General features: G+C 40.2%; 1 protein-coding gene across 1 annotated transcript in view; it reads left to right on the plus strand.

The window, feature by feature from the left end:
* DNAH8 (dynein axonemal heavy chain 8) overlaps window positions 1-18,777 on the plus strand; it is a 348,142-nt gene that overhangs the window by 116,009 nt on the left and 213,356 nt on the right. Inside the window, exons 27-29 of the mRNA XM_046005485.1 lie at window positions 11,538-11,651; window positions 12,965-13,027; window positions 18,124-18,224. Coding sequence (XP_045861441.1) covers window positions 11,538-11,651; window positions 12,965-13,027; window positions 18,124-18,224 — 278 coding nt within the window. The remainder of the gene's footprint in view (window positions 1-11,537; window positions 11,652-12,964; window positions 13,028-18,123; window positions 18,225-18,777) is intronic.

The raw sequence follows: 18,777 nt of genomic DNA on the forward strand, positions 1-18,777 counted from the left end.
CCCTCAAATTCCATCTTGTTTCATTTATTCTTCTCCTATCCCCCTAACCCCCCATGTTGCATCTCCACGTCCTCATATCAGGGAGATCATATGATAGTTGTCTTTCTCTGATTGGCTTATTTCACTAAGCATGATACCCTCTAGTTCCATCCATGTCATTGCAAATGGCAAGATTTCATTTCTTTTGATGGCTTCATAGTATTCCATTGTGTATATATACCACATCTTCTTTATCCATTCATCTGTTGATGGACATCTAGGTTCTTTCCATAGTTTGGCAATTGTAGACATTGCTGCTATAAACATTCGGGTGCACGTGCCCCTTCGGATCACTACGTTTGTATGTTTAGGGTAAATACCCAGTAGTGCAATTGCTGGGTCATAGGGTAGTTCTATTTTCAACATTTTGAGGAACCTCCATGCTGTTTTCCAGAATAGTTGCACCAGCTTGCATTCCCACCAACAGTGTGGGAGTGTTCTCCTTTCTCCACATCCTCGCCAGCATCTCTCATTTCCTGACTTGTTAATTTTAGCCATTCTGACTGGTGTGAGGTGGTATCTCATTGTGGTTTTGATTTGTGTTTCCCTGATGCTGAGTGATGTGGAGCACTTTTTCATGTGTCTGTTGGCCATCTGGATGTCTTCTTTGCAGAAATATCTGTTCATGTCCTCTGCCCATTTCTTGATTGGATTGTTTGTTCTTTGGGTGTTGAGTTTGCTAAGTTCCTTATAGATTTTGGATACTAGCCCTTTATCTGATGTGTCGATTGCAAATATCTTCTCCCATTCTGTCAGTTGTCTTTTGGTTTTGTTAACTGTTTCCTTTGCTGTGCAAAAGCTTTTGATCCTGATGAAATCCCAATAGTTCATTTTTGCCCTTGCTTCCCTTGCCTTTGCCGCTGTTCCTAGGAAGATGTTGCTGCGGCTGAGGTCGAAGAGGTTGCTGCCTGCGTTCTCCTCAAGGATTTTGATGGATGCCTTTCTCACATTGAGGTCCTTCATCCATTTTGAGTCTATTTTCATGTGTGGTGTAAGGAAGTGGTCCAATTTCATTTTTCTGCATGTGGCTGTCCAATTTTCCCAGCACCATTTATTGAAGAGGCTGTCTTTTTTCCATTGGACATTCTTTCTTGCTTTGTCGAAGATTAGTTGACCATAGAGTTGAGGGTCTATTTCTGGGCTCTCTATTCCGTTCCATTGATCTGTGTGTCTGTTTTTGTGCCAGTACCATGCTGTCTTGATGATGATGGCTTTGTAATAGAGTTTGAAGTCCGGAATTGTGATGCCACCAACTTTGGCTTTCTTTTTCAATATTCCTTTGGCTATTTGAGGTCTTTTCTGGTTCCATATAAATTTTAGGATTATTTGTTCCATTTCTTTGAAAAAAATGGATGGTATTTTGATAGGGATTGCATTAAATGTGTAGATTGCTTTAGGTAGCATAGGCATTTTCACAATATTTATTCTTCCAATCCAGGAGCATGGAACATTTTTCCATTTCTTTGTGTCTTCCTCAATTTCTTTCATGAGTACTTTATAGTTTTCTGCATATAGATTCTTAGCCTCTTTGGTTAGGTTTATTCCCAGGTATCTTATAGTTTTGGGTGCAATTGTAAATGGGATTGACTCCTTAATTTCTCTTTCTTCTGTCTTGTTGTTGGTGTACAGAAATGCAACTGATTTCTGTGCATTGATTTTATATCCTGACACTTTACTGAATTCCTGTACAAGTTCTAGCAGTTTTGGAGTGGAGTCTTTTGGGTTTTCCACATATAGTATCATATCATCTGTGAAGAGTGATAGTTTGACTTCTTCTTTGCCAATTTGGATGCCTTTAATTTCTTTTTGTTGTCTGATTGCTGAGGCCAGGACTTCTAGTACTATGTTGAATAGCAGTGGTGATAATGGACATCCCTGCCGTGTTCCTGACCTTAGCGGAAAAGCTTTCAGTTTTTCTCCATTGAGAATGATATTTGCGGTGGGTTTTTCATAGATGGCTTTGATAATATTGAGGTATGTGCCTTCTATCCCTACACTTTGAAGAGTTTTGATCAGGAAGGGATGCTGTACTTTGTCAAATGCTTTTTCAGCATCTATTGAGAGTATCATATGGTTCTTGTTCTTTCTTTTATTAATGTGTTCTATCACATTGATTGATTTGCAGATGTTGAACCAACCCTGCAGCCCTGGAATAAATCCCACTTGGTCGTGGTGAATAATCCTTTTAATGTACTGTTGAATCCTATTGGCTAGTATTTTGGCGAGAATTTTTGCATCTGTGTTCATCAAGGATATTGGTCTGTAGTTCTCTTTCTTGGTGGGATCCTTGTCTGGTTTTGGGATCAAGGTGATGCTGGCCTCATAAAATGAGTTTGGAAGTTTTCCTTCCATTTCTATTTTTTGGAACAGTTTCAGGAGAATAGGAATGAGTTCTTCTTTAAATGTTTGGTAGAATTCCCCTGGGAAGCTGTCTGGCCCTGGGCTTTTGTTTGTTTGGAGATTTTTTTTTTTTAAGGTTTTATTTTTTATTTTATTTTTTTTATTTATGACAGAGAGAGATCACAAGTAGGCAGAGAGGCAGGCAGAGAGAGTGAGAGGGAAGCAGGCTCCCCGCCGAGCAGAGAGCCCGACGCGGGACTCGATCCCAGGACCCTGAGACCATGACCGCGCCGAAGGCAGCGGCCCAAACCACTGAGCCACCCAGGCGCCCTGTTTGGAGATTTTTGATGACTGTTTCAATCTCCTTACTGGTTATGGGCCTGTTCAGGCTTTCTATTTCTTCCTGGTTCAGTTGTGGTAGCTTATATGTCTCTAGGAATGCATCCATTTCCTCCAGATTGTCCAATTTGTTGGCGTAGAGTTTCTCATAGTATGTTCTTATAATTGTCTGTATTTTTTTGGTGTTAGTTGTGATCTCTCCTCTTTCATGATTTTATTTATTTGGGTCCTTTCTCTTTTCTTTTTGATAAGTCTGGCCAGGGGTTTATCAATCTTATTGATTCTTTCAAAGAACCAGCTCCTAGTTTCATTGATTTTTTCTATTGTTTTTTTGGTTTCTATTTCATTGATTTCTGCTCTGATCTTTAATGATTTCTCTTCTCCTGCTGAGTTTAGAGTTTCTTTCTTGTTCTTTCTCCAGCTCATTTACGTGTAGGATTAGGTTGTATACTTGAGACCTTTCTTGTTTCTTGAGAAAGGCTTGTACCACTATATATTTTCCTCTCAGGACTGCCTTTGCTGTTCCCACAGATTTTGAACCGTTGTGTTTTCATTATCATTTGTTTCCATGAATTTTTTCAATTCTTTAATTTCCTGGTTGACCCATTCATTCTTTAGAAGGATGCTGTTTAGTCTCCATGTATTTGGGTTCTTTCCAAATTTCCTCTTGTGATGGAGTTCTAGCTTCAGAGCATTGTGGTCTGAAAATATGCAGGGAATGATCCCAATCTTTTGATACCAGTTGAGACCTGATTTGTGACCCAGGATGTGATCTATTCTGGAGAAGGTTCCATGTGCACTAGAGAAGAATGTGTATTCTGTTGCTTTGGGATGAAATGTTCTGAATATATCTGTGATGTCCATCTGGTCCAGTGTGTCATTTAAGGCCTTTATTTCCTTGTTGATCTTTTGCTTGGATGATCTGTCCATTTCAGTGAGGGGAGTGTTCAAGTCCCCTATTATTGTATTATTATTGATGTGTTTCTTTGATTTTGTTATTAATTGGTTGATATAGTTGGCTGCTCCCACATTAGGGGCATAGATATTTAAAATTGTTAGATCTTCTTGTTGGACAGACCCTTTGAGTAGGATATAGTGTCCTTCCTCATCTCTTATTATAGTCTTTGGCTTAAAATCTAATTGATCTGATATAAGGATTGCCACCCCAGCTTTCTTCTGATGCCATTTAGCATGGTAAATTGTTTTCCATCCCCTCACTTTAAATCTGGAAGTGTCTTCGCGTCTAAAATGAGTTTCTTGTAGGCAATATACTGATGGGTTTTGTTTTTTTATCCATTCTGATACCCTGTGTCTTTTGATTGGGACATTTAGCCCATTAACATTCAGGGTAACTATTGATAGATATGAATTTAGTGCCATTGTTTTGCCTGTAAAGTGACGGTTACTGTATATTGTCTCTGTTCCTTTCTGAGCTACTACTTTTAGGCTTTTTTGCTTAGAGGACCCCTTTCAATATTTCCTGTAGAGCTGGTTTGGTGTTTGCAAATTCTTTCAGTTTTTATTTGTCCTGAAAGCTTTTTCTCTCTCTTTCTATTTTCAATGATAGTCTAGCTGGATATAGTATTCTTGGCTGCATGTTTTTCTCGTTTAGTGCTCTGAATATATCATGCCAGCTCTTTCTGGCCTGCCAGGTCTCTGTGGATAAGTCTGCTGCCAATCTAATATTTTTACCAATGTATGTTACAGACTTCTTTTCCCGGGCTGCTTTCAGGATTTTCCCTTTGTCACTAAGACTTGTACATTTTACTATTAGGTGACGGGGTGTGGACCTATTCTTGTTGACTTTGAGGGGGGTTCTCTGCACTTCCTGGATTTTGATGCTTGTTCCCTTTGCCATATTAGGAAAATTCTCTCCAGTAATTCTCTCCAATAGACCTTCTGCTCCCCTCTCTCTTTCTTCTTCTTCTGGAATCCCAATTATTCTAATGTTGTTTCGTCTTATGGTGTCACTTATCTCTCGAATTCTCCCCTCGTGGTCCAGTAGCTGTTTGTCCCTCTTTTGCTCGGCTTCTTTATTCTCTGTCATTTGGTCTTCTAGATCACTAATTCTTTCTTCTGCCTCATTGATCCTAGCAGTGAGAGCCTCCATTTTTTTTTTTTTATTTATTTGACAGAGAGAGATCACAAGTAGATAGGGAGGCAGGCAGAGAGAGAGAGAGAGAGGGAAGCAGGCTCCCTGCTGAGCAGAGAGCCCAATGTGGGACTTGATCCCAGGACCCTGAGATCATGACCTGAGCCGAAGGCAGCGGCTTAACCCACTGAGCCACCCAGGTGCCCCGAGAGCCTCCATTTTTGATTGCACCTCATTAATAGCTTTTTTGATTTCAACTTGGTTAGATTTTAGTTCTTTAATTTCTCCAGAAAGGGCTTTTATATCTCCAGAGAGTTTTCTCTAATATCTTCTATGCCTTTTTCGAGCCCCACTAGAACCTTGAGAATCGTCATTCTGAACTCTAGATCTGACATATTACCAATGTCTGTATTGATTAGGTCCTTAGCCTTTGGTACTGCCTTTTGTTTTTTTTTTTGTGGTGAATTTTCCCGCCTTGTCATTTTGTGCAGATGAGAGTATATGAAGGAGCAAGTAAAATACTAAAAAGGTGGCAAAGACCCCAGGAAAGTGCACTTTAACCAAATCAGAAGAGACTCCAAATCGTGGGGGGGGGGGGGGGGAGAAAGGGAATAAAAAGAGGTTCATAAAAAAAAAGAAAAAATTAAAAAAAGAAAACAAATAAAGACAAAATATAAAAAAGAAAAAAATATATATATTAGATAAACTAGTTAAAAAGGTTAAAAAAGAAAAGGGTAAAAGTTAAAAAAAATTTAGCAGAAGAAGAAAAAAAATTAAATTAACTGCAAGACTAAAGAATCATGGGGAGAAAGCCATGAGTTCTGTGCTTTGCTTTCTCTTCCTCTGGAATTCCGCAGCTGTGCTTGGTATTGAACCTGCTCTCTTTGCCAGGTGAACTTGGTCCTGGCTGGATTTCTTGTTGATCTTCTGGGGGAGGGACTTCTTGTTATGACTCTCAGGTGTCTTTGCCCAAGGTGGAATTGCACCACCCATACCAGGGGTCGGGCTAAGTAATCCTCTCGGATTCGCTTTCGGGACCTTTTGTTCCCTGAATGCTTTCCGTAGAGTTGCGGAGGACGGGAATGAAGATGGCGGCCTCCCAGTCTCCAGCCCGGAGGAGCCAAGAGCCCGGGGCCCCTCTCCACAGTGCGCCCCTAGAGAACAGCGCCCCATCACTCCCGTATCCCCGGCCTTCTGCTGCGCTCTGAGCTCACCCAGCCTGCTACCGGTTCAAGGTAACCCCAAGCTGGGAGCTCATTCCTCAGCTCTGTCTCTGTAGCCAGCTTCCCTGTTCTAATACCTGCGAGCTCTGCGACACTCCGACACCCCCTATCCTTCTGTGACCCTGTGGGACCTGGGGCCACGCTGACCCCGCATGGGCTTCACCCTGGTTTAGCCTCTGGAGCAATGCCCCTCAGTGGAACAGATTTTTGAAAGTCCTGATTTTGTGCTCTGTTGCTCTGCCGCTTGCCGGGAGCCGGCCCCTCCCCCTACGGTCTATCTTCCCATCACTTTGGATTCACCTCTCCGCCAGTCCTACCTTTCAGAAAGTGGTTGATTTTCTGTTTTTAGAATTGCTGTTCTTCTTCTCTTCGATTGCCTGTTGGATTTGTAGGTGTTTTCAATGTTTAGATAAGCTATCTAGCTGATCTCCTGCTACCTGATGTAGTCTCAGCCTGCTACTTCTCTGCCATCTTGACTCCACAATCTTAATCATGTTATGCCCAAATAATGGATCCGTGATTAAAGGAGCGAGACTGATATAAGGCGAAGGTCAAGCAAAGCTTTATTTCGCGCCAAGCATCAAGAATCTAACCGAACGTTCGGGGCCACACCTCTTACAAGAGAGAGTGACCCTTCTCTGTTTCACAGACTAGCTTTTTTTTTTTTTAATTTTTTATTTAATCCTTATTTTTTTATAAACATATAATGTATTTTTATCCCCAGGGGTACAGGTTTGTGAATCCCCAGGTTTACACACTTCACAGCACTCACCATAGCACATACCCTCTCCAATGTCCATAACCCCCCTCCCCCTCTCCCAACCCCACCTCCCCCCAGCAAACCCCAGTTTGTTTTGTGAGATTAAGAGTCACTTATGGTTTGTCTCCCTCCCAATCCCATTTTGTTTCATTTATTCTTCTCCTATCCCCTTAACCCCCCTGTTGCATCTCCACGTCTTCATATCAGGAAGATCATATGATAGTTATCTTTCTCGGATTGACTTATTTCACTATGCATGATACCCTCTAGTTCCATCCACGTCGTCACAAATGGCAAGATTTCATTTCTTTTGATGGCTGCATAGTATTCCATTGTGTATATATACCACATCTTCTTTATCCATTCTTCTGTTGATGGACATCTAGGTTCTTTCCATAGTTTGGCTATTGTAGACATTGCTGCTATAAATATTCGGGTGCACGTGCCCCTTCGGATCACTACGTTTGTATGTTTAGGGTAAATACCCAGTAATGCAATTGCTGGGTCATAGGGTAGTTCTATTTTCAACATTTTGAGGAACCTCCATGCTGTTTTCCAGAATGGTTGCACCAGCTTGCATTCCCACCAACAGTGTGGGAATGTTCCCCTTTCTCCGCATCCTCGCCAGCATCTGTCATTTCCTCACCGACTAGCTTTTAAGGGCAAAGGCCATGCGGTCGGCCACGCACAGGTGACCAGTGAAATTGTAACACACACAGGAAACTCCACAGTGATGCTAGGTGACCAATCGAATTACAATTTACCCTAGTGGACATTAGAACCAGCACATTACACCTTGATTAGGATTGGCGCCAAAAAGGCTCCCAGAGGGCGGGGGTCCCTATTCCTTGGTAACCAGGGAGACAGTATGCAAACCCCCCACTGACTGGGTGTCTCCACCTGGCCTGACCCACCCTTCCATCTGGGGTTCGTTACCTGGAGCTTGTTTCCGGGAATTGTATCCAAGTAAATCCCCTGGGGGAAGGGGAGCAGGGACAATTTCTAAATAGGTCCTTACAAATCACTTTTTAGGTATACAGTTCAGTAGTATTAAAGACATTAACATTGTTGTGTAAACATTACTAATTTACATCCCTGTAACTCCTTTCATCTTATAAATCTGGTATTTTATGTCTATTAAACTGTAACTCCACATTCTCCCTCCTCCCCACTCCCTTGAAACCACCATTCTGCCTTCTGCTTCTGAATTTGAAATGCAAATTTTTAAAATATTGATGATTTCCAGCTTACCTTTTTTTTTCTTTTGTTGCTTGTGACTTAGTATCATATCTAGAACATGGTTGCCTAATCCAGGGTCATGAAGATTTACTACTATGTTTTTTTATGTCAGTTTTATAATTTTAGCTCTTACATTTAGATTTCTGATACATTTTGAGTTAATTTTTGTATGGTGTGATTTAGGGGTCCAATTTAATCCAAAAAAGGCATGTGGATATCCAATTGTCTCAGCACCATTTGTGGAAAAAACCGTCCATTCACCAACGAACTGTTTTGCTCCCTTATCGAAAATCAATTGACCATGAATGCAGGGAGTTATTTTTTGCCTCTCAATTCTATTCTGTTGATTCATATGTCTATCCCTATGCCAGGAACTTACTGGCTTGATTATTGTAACTTTGTGTTTGTTTTTTTTTTTAATTATGGTAAAACACACATAGTGTTTGTCTTTTTAACTATTTTTAAAAAGATTTATTTTTTTAGAAAGAGAGTGTGTGCACAGGTGAGCAGGGGGAGAGGATATAAGGAGAGGGAGAGAGAGACTTAAGCAGAGCTTAAGAGCATGGAGCCGGGCGCAGGGCTCCATCTCAGGACCCAGAGATCATAACCTGAACCAAAATTAGGAGTCAGGTGCTTAACTGACAGCACCATTCAGGCACCTCTCATCTTAACTATTTTTAAATGTACAGTTCAGTAGTGTTATTCACATTGTTGTGCAACCAGTCTCCAGAAATTTTTAATCTTGCAAAATCTGAAACTCTATGTCCGTGAAATAACTCCCTATTTCTCTCTTTCCCCACTCCCTGGCAACTGCCATTCTGCTTTCTGCCTCTATAAATTTGACTATTTTTGGTACCTCATATAAGTAGAATCATACAATATTCATCTTCTTGTGACTGGCTTATTTTAGTTAGCATAATGTCCTCAAATTTCATCCATGCTGTAGTAGGTGAGCTTTTTTCCTTTTCAAGACTGACTGATATTCCATTACATGGATAAGCCACATTTTGTTTATTCATTCGTCTATCAGTGGACACTTGGGTCTCTTCCATCTTTTGGCTATTGGGAAGAATGCAGATATTGGCTATTGTAAAGTGCAGATATCTCTTTGAGATCCCACTTTTAGTTCTTTTGGATATGTACCCAGGAATAGAATTGTTGTATCATATAGTATCATTTTTAACTTTCTGAGATCCACTATACTCCTTTCCATAGCAGCTACACCATTTTACATTCCCACCAACAGTGCAAAAAGGTTTCAAGTTCTCCATATCCTTGCCAACACTTGTTATTTTCTGTTTCCTTGATAGTGGGCATCCTCATTGGAGGGGGACACATTATTGTGGTTTTGACTTGCATTTCCCTTATGTTACATGATGTTAAGCATCTTTTTATATGCTTATAAAAAGCATTTGTATATTTTCCTTGGGAAAAAGTGTATTCAAGTCCTTTGTCTACTTTAAAATAGAGTTATTTGTGGTTTTTGCTTTTGTTTTTGTTGAGTTATAGTTGTTCTTTATATATTCTGGATAGTAAAACCATATCATACATATGATTTGCAAATATTTTCTCTTACCCCATAGGATCCCTGTTCTCTCTATTGATTGAATCCTTATAATTCCATCTACTTCTGTAAAGTAGGTGGTGATATTTCCTATTTCATTCTTAATTTTAGTAGTTTGAATCCTTTTTCTTTTATTCTTGGTTAGTCTAGGTAAAGGTTTGTAAATTCTGCTTATCTTTTCAAAAAAGAAATTTTTAGTTTGTTGATTTTCTCTATTGTTTTCCTATACTCTGTATCATTTGTCTGGGATGTAGTTTTTGTTCTATTCTTCTGCTTGTTTTGGATTCAATTTGTTCTTTGCCTGGTTTGTTAAGGTGGATGGTTAGGTTACCTAATTTGACATTTTTTCCTCTTTTCATGCAGTAATTTTTAGCTATGAATTTCCCTCAGCATTTTTGAAGTTGGTAAATATTTATTCAGTTAAACATTAAAAATGAACTCCAAGGGAAGATCCAGATTCTTTAACTATAGTGAAAAATTTTATTGAATATTAATTAAGTATTGACTTAAAACTTTTTGTTTATGGAGGGACTTGTCACTGAGATTGAAGCAAGACAGACTAGCAAGGACCCTGAGCTGAAATTGGGATCATAACTTGTAATCCCAGCTCTGCCACCAGCCAATTGGGTGATTTTATGCAAATTAATAACCTTTGTTTCTCAATTTCTTCATGTGCTCATTTAGGAATACATTAGGAATTTTTTAAAATATGTGGTTATGAGGCTCCCTTGAGGTAGTGTGTATAAGATGTTTTTTTCATGCTATGTTTATTTCCATTCATGCTCGATATTGAGTAATCATTTATTTTAAAAAACAATTGCTGGTTTAGTTAGAAAAGTGCATCTTGGGAAGGAAATGAAGAACCCTCTGTTGAGATTTAGTGAAACCCAACCTTCTGTTATTGTTTGGTGGGAAAAGATTCACTCAGGTGGTTGTTTTGGTTTTTTTTTAAGATTTTATTTATTTATTCATGAGAAACAGAGAGAGAGAGACCGAAGCAGAGGGAGAAGCAGGCTCGATCCCAGGACCCTGGGACTGGGACCTGAGCCGAAGGCAGCCACTTAACCAACTGAGCCACCCAGTGCTCCATTTGTGTTGTTCTATCTCTTTGATTATGATGTTAAACCTATTGGCCCATCCTTTACTATAATCACAATTAATCTGAAAGTAGCCTATGTTCCAACCTAGACAGATGCTATTGTTGAGAACAGTTAAGAGCGGGGGCCCTGGAACCAAACAGCTAGGTTTTGAAACTTGACCTTGCCTCATGCTGATGCTGGGACTTTGGGGAAGTTCCTTAGTGTCTCTGTGCCTCAGTTTTCTCACCTGTAAAACAGGTATAGTATCAGCATTTGCCACACAGGGTTGTCCTGAGGATTAAGTGAGTTAATATAGATGAAAAACCTGGTGGATAGGAATTATTCATTAAGTGCTAGCTATTATGACTGAAGGTTTAAGCAGAAGCTTGGAAGATGGTCATGGAAGGCATTCACAATTTTTTTTTTTAATACCCAGAGTAATATTATTTCTTTTAGGTGACTCTTCCAGCCATGTGAACCTACTAGAGATTACTAATCCCAAACCTTCCTCTGGCCTCAGAGACGGCATGTGACCCAGATTGGGGCCTATAGCAGTAACTGTTTCCCTGGCCATAGTGATGGCCTGAGCTCCCTAACTGCAGTTACAGAAGATGGCTTTGCCTCTTGGGTCATGAATTAGAATGTTTTGTGTCTCCTTTTGGTGCATTTGGGTTCTTTATTTCCCTTTGTTTTTTTGTTTCTTGGTTTTTTGTTGTTTTTTTTTTAAGCAGCATTGCAGAGACACCCTTGTTCATACTGGAACTCTGCAGGATAACAAACCTGCCGGGAAAGAATTAGAGTTTTCATTTAGATACACTTTCACTTGAATCCATCTCACTTTGGGTATTCTTTTTTACTCCAGGTTTCTGTGCAAGATGAACTAGTTCAAGTGCAGCCAAAGTTTAAAAGTAGTCTTCTTGAGGCTGTGGAAGTTTTTCGTGAGGATGTAATGAACTTCGCAGAATCATACGAGACGGTAATCTAAGTATTTGCATGCTGTGTGATAAAATGTTCTGTGGCATATTTATATGGGATGACAGTGATGAATCTTGAAAAATTCACTGCGATTTGCACATTGTATATAAGAGGCTGGATTTAATATTTGGAGCAATCAGGAAAAAAAAGGGAGGGACAGCTGATCCTTTAAACTTATTTTATAGAGGAAGGAAGAAGATTTAACTGTTAAAATGAGCAACAGCTTTTGAGATTGTGGAAGGAACAAGAGGTTTGGTCTTATGCTTTCTTTCTCAGGACAGAATGCTCATTGTTGAGAATGTAATACAGTTGTTGGAAGGCTATAAGAAATTATAAAAACCTAAATACCAGGGTATTATGCAATAGATCTTTTTTTCACTAACTCTTAGAGAACCAAAAGTGTCACTGAGTATGAATAATCAATGTCACACCTGGTCAGTTCCGCAGACTATTCAGCCTGGTCACATGACTGACGGTGATCCTCCCCTTTGAAGTTAAACTCAGAAGCTGGATGTATTCCCCTAACATATGCTACTTTCTTTTCATGGTCACAGTGGGTCTGGATTCATAAGACATGTTAAGCCCTTAATAATAATCACATAAAATACTTCTTTTTGCGTGTACTAAACTTACCTTTTTTAGTTGGATTTGTCAACATTTTATGGCCTTATCACTCCATTATCCTGCGAATCTGGTCTATTCTTTAGCATATTCATATATTCAGGATTGTACAGACCATCTGGGGTCCCTTTTGCAACTGGGTTCTGGATGATGGCCACCAGAGACTGCATTTGCTTCATCCAAGTATTCAACCTACATGCTCCTCTATTTCCATATTGGGCTGAACAGTCAGTGGAAGGAGGCTGTTTTCAGAACTCTGTATCAGTTATTCTAATGCACAAACACAGCATCATTACTTACAATCATAAGTGAAATGAAACCAAACTCTAGTGGTGCAGGCGTCCTACAAGATGTAATTCTGGCACATTTTTTATTGGCGATGTCATGGTCCTTTAAAAAATGAATGGAAGTTGGAGTGATGCAAATGTTCTAAAATTGATTGTGGTCATGGTTACACAACTCTGTGAATTTACTAAAAGCCATTAAATCGTCCATTTTAAATGAGAGATTGTATAATATGTGAGCTATATCTCAATAAAGCTGTTACAGAAATTAAATGAAAGCTTCATATATGGGACAAAATTAGATCTTTCAATTAAAAATAATGTTTATTTAAAAAGAAATAATAAACTCAAAAAATTGATAAATATATGTGTTTAAGAATTTAAATGGAGATTATATTATTCATTACAGGAAGGACCCATGGTTCCAAATATTCCACCCCAAGAAGCTAGTAACAGGCTACAGATATTTCAGGTGAAACTCATTTTTTGTATGTCAACCATGTGTTGTTATTCTTTAAAGTAATTTTTGGGAAAAATTTATGTGTTCTACCTTACAGTGGAAAATTTAGTGTTTAAAGGGCATACAGATTTTAATCTGCAAAATAATGTGATTGATTCCTTTTCTTGTATCCCTTTGTGTTGTTCTCCACAGAATCTCTCCCCGTATTTTTAAAGAATAAGACTTTGATTTTGAACTTACGTGTATACCTTATTTTGGTTCCAAGCATCTCATTTGTATGCAAATGGTAAAAATTCATAGAATAATAAAATGTATCAGAATAAGATTTAAAATATTGATAAATGGTTTCCCTGTGTTCTCTCAGTATCCATTCCTTTTGTATCCTTGACTTTAAACTTCCTAGCTCATTTGCCTTACCCTGGACTCTATAATACTCATTGGATTCACCCTTTCACCCTCTTTTTCTATGCTCAGATTGCTGAGCACATCTAGAGAAAAATCACACACCCCTTTGGGTCGTTGTTTTGCAGATTCATGGATTCCTATGTAAGCTAGCCCCTAGGAGGATCAGGCAGTTGTATTATTTGTGTCTGTTCTCTATCCTGTTTTCTGTAGTGGCCATACTATATGTTCATGTTCTGTTTATGTTCTCTGTCCTGCGTGCATTTGTAGTCATTAAAAAATATTTATCAGATGCCTACTGTGTGTCCTGGTCAATAGAAAAGTGATTAAGGCAAGGTTCTTCCCTCTACGCTGCTAAAATCTGGTAGGGAACAGAGAGCTAGATAGATAGTAAGTGCAAAACTGTGTGGTGAGCCCTATGATCTAGGTGTGAGAACTAGTGTTATGGAAACAGATGTAGGGAACTACCAACCAAAATAGGAGCTGGGGCAGCCAGAGAAGGCTTCCTGGAAGAGGAGCCATCTGAGCTGCATCTTGAAGGACTATTTAGAGTTAGCCAGGGGAAGAAGGAAGAAAAACAAGTTAGACAGAATTTATACTTCCTACAAAGGCCCATAAATGAGGAGTTAAGCAGGGGGATTTAGGGAGATGAAGGCGTGAAATGTGGGGTAGAGTGGGCAGAGAGGATAGGGATGAGGGATGGGACACCTGAGAGGGTGGAAATCACTAATGAGAGGGCTTTGTAGGCTCTGATAAGGGGTTCCTAGCCCATTCTGGGGGCTGGAGGGCTCTAAGCAAGGAATGGCCTGTTGAGATTTGGATTTTTTTTTAAAGATTTTATTTATTTATTTGACAGACAGATCACAAGTAGGCAGAAAGGCAGGCAGAGAGAGAGGAGGAAGCAGGCTCCCCGCTGAGCAGAGAACCCGATGCGGGGCTCGATCCCAGGACCCTGGGACCATGACCTGGGCCGAAGGCAGAGGCTTTAACCCACTGAGCCACCCAGGCTCCCTGAGATTTGGATTTTTAAAACAGCTGTGTGTTGAAAAGATTTCTCTGGCATTAGTGTAGAGAATGCTATGGAAGGAGGATGGTTAGACTTGTGGCAGCTTCAGTCATGCAAGTAAGAAATTGTAAAGATTGAGACCAACCAAATGCACTTGCAATGAGGAAAACTGGATGGATCATGAGTTTATTAACAAGACCAACGTGCTAGGTCTGGAGCCCGGGCTGAGGGGAAGAGGGGAGATTTCCAGCTTGGGAAAACAGAAGAAAGTAGAGTGATTTACTGAAGTATGAGTGTGGGAAGAGTAGTTTTGAGATTAGTTTGGACAGAGACCTTGTCTCCCAATTTACAGAGATGATTTATGGTGTGTGTGTGTGCAGTAAATTTCAGAGAGATGTGTTGCCCTTCCTGTCCCTGGGGACTCTAGACTCTCTCTTGTTCCTTCTTAGCCTGACCCTTTTCTCTCCTTTCCTCTTAACCTCTTACTCTTCACTAAGTCTTCCCAATCAACATTTAAAAAAATAAAATAAATAAAAGCTGTGTGTCTTTCCTTTTTAAAGTAACAATAAGACACCCATTTCTCTGTTCTGTGCCCCCTTTTAGATGTCACTTTTTTCTTCACCAGGCCCCAGTTTCTGCCTGCCTTTGTACTCTGATAGCTTCCATGGTTGAGCTACCAGGAGATACAAAGATGTTGTCCAAAATCCAGTGTTTTCTTCTTTACTAGGAATACCACACTTTGCAGCAAATCAAGCCATATGAAGGCTTTCTGTAGCTAACTTAGTTTTGCCACGTGCTGGGTGGGTATTTCTTAATATCCTTTTACCTATGTCAGAGATGACTTCCTATTACTTTACCATTGGGTTTTTTCACCTCAAAGCAAATAAAAAGAAGAGTAGATTCAGTAATCTGGGCTCGATGCTTTATGTGCATGTTCCTTAGATGTTTCAGACTGGTTCCATGCATGCTTTTCTCAGAAGGGTTCAGTCGAGTGGAATTTCTCACATGGTATCTAACTTTCAAGTATCTCCCTTGATTCGAGTGATTTAAATGGAATATCCAGACCCAAGGGCACCTGGGTGGCTCAGTTGGTCTGCCTTTGGCTCAGTTCATGAGTCCTGGGATCTAGCCCCACATCGGGCTCCCTCTTCTGCGGGGATTCTGCTTCTTCCTCTCCCTCCCTCTCTCCCCACTTGCAGTCTCTCATTCTCTCTCTCAAATAAATAAATAAATAAATAAATAAATAAATAAATAAATAAGGGAATCCAGACCCAGATAAAAAAGGGTCCTTCTAGGATCACTGGATCAACCAGGATTTGTAGCCTAGACCCTAGAGGAATAATCTTGTGCCACGTAAGGAAATCAGCTGTCACAGAGCCCACTGTCTGTGCTGCCTGGTTCCATGGGCTGGGTAGGTCTAGCCCAGGAACCCTGGTGGATTTTTATAAGGCAGGTTGTCTGTGCCAGCCAGGGTTTTCATGGGAGGCAGCAGGCATAAGCCTTCCACTTGAATATGGTGTCCTGAGACAAAAAGTCTAGTCCCTTGTTATTGCTGTGGTTCTTTTGTCCTAGGACAATAGTGGTCACTTTTGGTCCCTTTTTGCTGGACCCTGGAGGAGGCTCTGATCCTTTGCTGCCTGAAGTCTCCTGAGTCCCAGGGAAAGGCCTGCCTCTCTGGAGGAGCCAAGACCAAGACAAATGTGCTCACCTGGTAGCTGCCAGCTGAGCCAAGCAGAGCCCCTCAGCAATGAAAACAAGGTGAAGAATGAAACTAGATAGTAATGTTGGATGGTGATAAGTGCCAAGGGAAAAAATAGCAGAGACGGGGCATAATGTGCTGGGCTCTGTGTATGTAACGTGGAAGTGAACTTTAACACTGTATCTCCAGAGACGGCCACCTTGAAAAGCTGACATTTGAGAGAGACCTAGAGAAATGAGGGAAGGAGCCAGGCAGGCACCTGGAAGAGCTGCTATCCAAACAGGGGGGAGAGCAAGTGCAAAGGCCCTGAGTGAGTGCAAATATGACCTCATCTTACTCACGCTCTCAGTGGATTGCCCTGGCTACACTGTTGAGAGTAGATTATTGACCGTCAAGGGTGGAAGCAGAGAGAGTAACTAGGAGGCTATTGCAATAATCCAGAGGAAGGTGACAGTATCTTGGACCAGACTGGTGGCATTGGAGTTGATGAGAAGTGGTTGGAGCCTGGGTATATTTTGAAGGTGGATCCACCTCCTTGCCTTTCCCTCAGGGATTACCAATTCATTGGTCAGTGACTGGGACTGTAATAATGCTACCTTTTCACTGGGGGTGTGTGGCTACTTCATTGAAAAGACATTGTAGGGCCCATCTCTTGCTGTCTTGCTCCTTCTGTTCTACCTATGCTTGGGGGTGTGCACATAGTAGGCTGTTCTCCATGCATCTGGCTGGGTATGTGACCCAACTCTTCTCAAAAGCAGGGGCCCCCTCAACTTCCTACCGCCCCAAAAAAGCAGATGCCAAGATCTAGATCGTGGAAAGAAGCAGGAAGCCTCACATTGGGCCTCAGGGTGCAGTGGTGTTCCCTGATGCAACTTTACTCTGATCTCCGGAATTATTGGGCACTGGGTTGGCCTGCTGACAAAGCTGATATTTTGTTCCCCATTTGGCTGGTGCCAATAGGTCTTTTTATACTATTTGGGGCCTGAATGGAAAAGGGGTGAGTGACTGGCATCCATCAATAGTCTTCACCACATAAACAAGATTTTAAGTGTCATTATTTTAAAGTATGCTAAGTTTCACATTCTTGTTTCTCTTTTTCTAGTGTTCACATGGTTCCATGGCTACGTTAGTCAGTAACTTTATTGAGTGACCATTATGCTAACCAGCAACTAATAGAAAAAGTGCAAAACACGGCTCTTACTTTCTAGAAAGGAAGAGTTGATTGGAGTTCCCCTAGGGTCTTCCCCCCTTCCTGAGTTGGGTCCTCTAAAATATGCTAACAGTAGCTGTCAGATCGGATTCACTGAATGTGGTGAGGTCTGATGCCAGATGTTCTCCAGGGCTGGAAATTTACGGCCCTCACTGATGCGTTATACCCTTACTTAGAGCAACACATACCTTGTCACATGTGGATTATTTCTATTTGCTTTTGTGCTTTAAACACACTCCATGCTTAACATTCTAAGTATAGGAGATCCCACTTCCAATTCAATGGGCATGGGCATTCATTTTGCTGATTCAGATTGTTAGAATTCTCTCAAATGGTGTTAAAAGGGAATCCTTCATTTTATAGACTCTTTATTGCTTAGAGGGAAGACAGGATGGAAAGGATTATACTCACTCATTTGAACCCTGTAGAAGAGAAGACAGGTCTAAATTAGTGAAAAAGCCTGACTTACAGATTTTTTAAAATGCAGTTTTATTACTTTCAGACATATTTATGGGAACCTGAAGTATAGGTCTTCTGGGGACCACAGAATTTATTAAAGAAAAAATTTTATGTAAAATGGATGCTTTTAGAGTGTTTGAAAGTTAATTTTCCTAAGTGCTCAACTTTTCTTCTGATTGCTTGGTACCAGTATAAATTTCTTCACAAAACTTTGTTTCATAGATATTATTAAATAAAACTCAGTGTAGCTTTTATTCCAATTAAAATAAATTCTACTTTAATGGGGCCTGAATTAATTTTATTTTACTACAACTTAAAAAATGTTTTTACAGGCCAATTTTGATGATCTGTGGAGGAAGTTTGTTACATATTCATCTGGTGAACAACTTTTTGGATTGCCTGTGACTGATTATGAGGTTTTACACAAAACTAGGTAAGTGTAGAAACTGGGCAAATATTACATGCAAATAATGAAACACTGTCCATTAGAAGGATCATGTCATCATTAAATCCTTTATCATGCAGAGAAGAGCCTCTCTTAGAACAATCCTAAATATTTCCCTTATTCCTGGCTATTGCTGACCCACCGGACCCATAGTTGTCACATATAAAACAAACATTCTTGGGGAATGGAAAGTACATTGCAAAAATCCCAGTGTTTTTGACCTATATTTAGCCTGTGCTTTACTTCGTCATCTTGGATATTTTTAAACAGTGTCTATTATTGTGCAGAAGCACGCAAATAAAATATATTGTTTTTTTAGAGGAATAGTCATCCCTGGCTTTCCAGCTCTTCTTACTTTTATGCTAAGTGCTCTTTTCTGTTGGGTAGACATAGAAATTCATCAGGGTTGAAGGCCAAGGAACTTCATTGATTTTAAACAATACATAGATCTAGGATTTAAGCAACAATATTTTATTGGAATTTTATGTAACTTTCCTCAAGGTTGGAATTAAAACAGTGGTTTTTTGCTTATTAGTATTAT

This window comes from Meles meles, chromosome 5, assembly GCF_922984935.1.
Source record: "Meles meles chromosome 5, mMelMel3.1 paternal haplotype, whole genome shotgun sequence".
In the NCBI taxonomy this organism is placed as follows: domain Eukaryota; kingdom Metazoa; phylum Chordata; class Mammalia; order Carnivora; family Mustelidae; genus Meles; species Meles meles.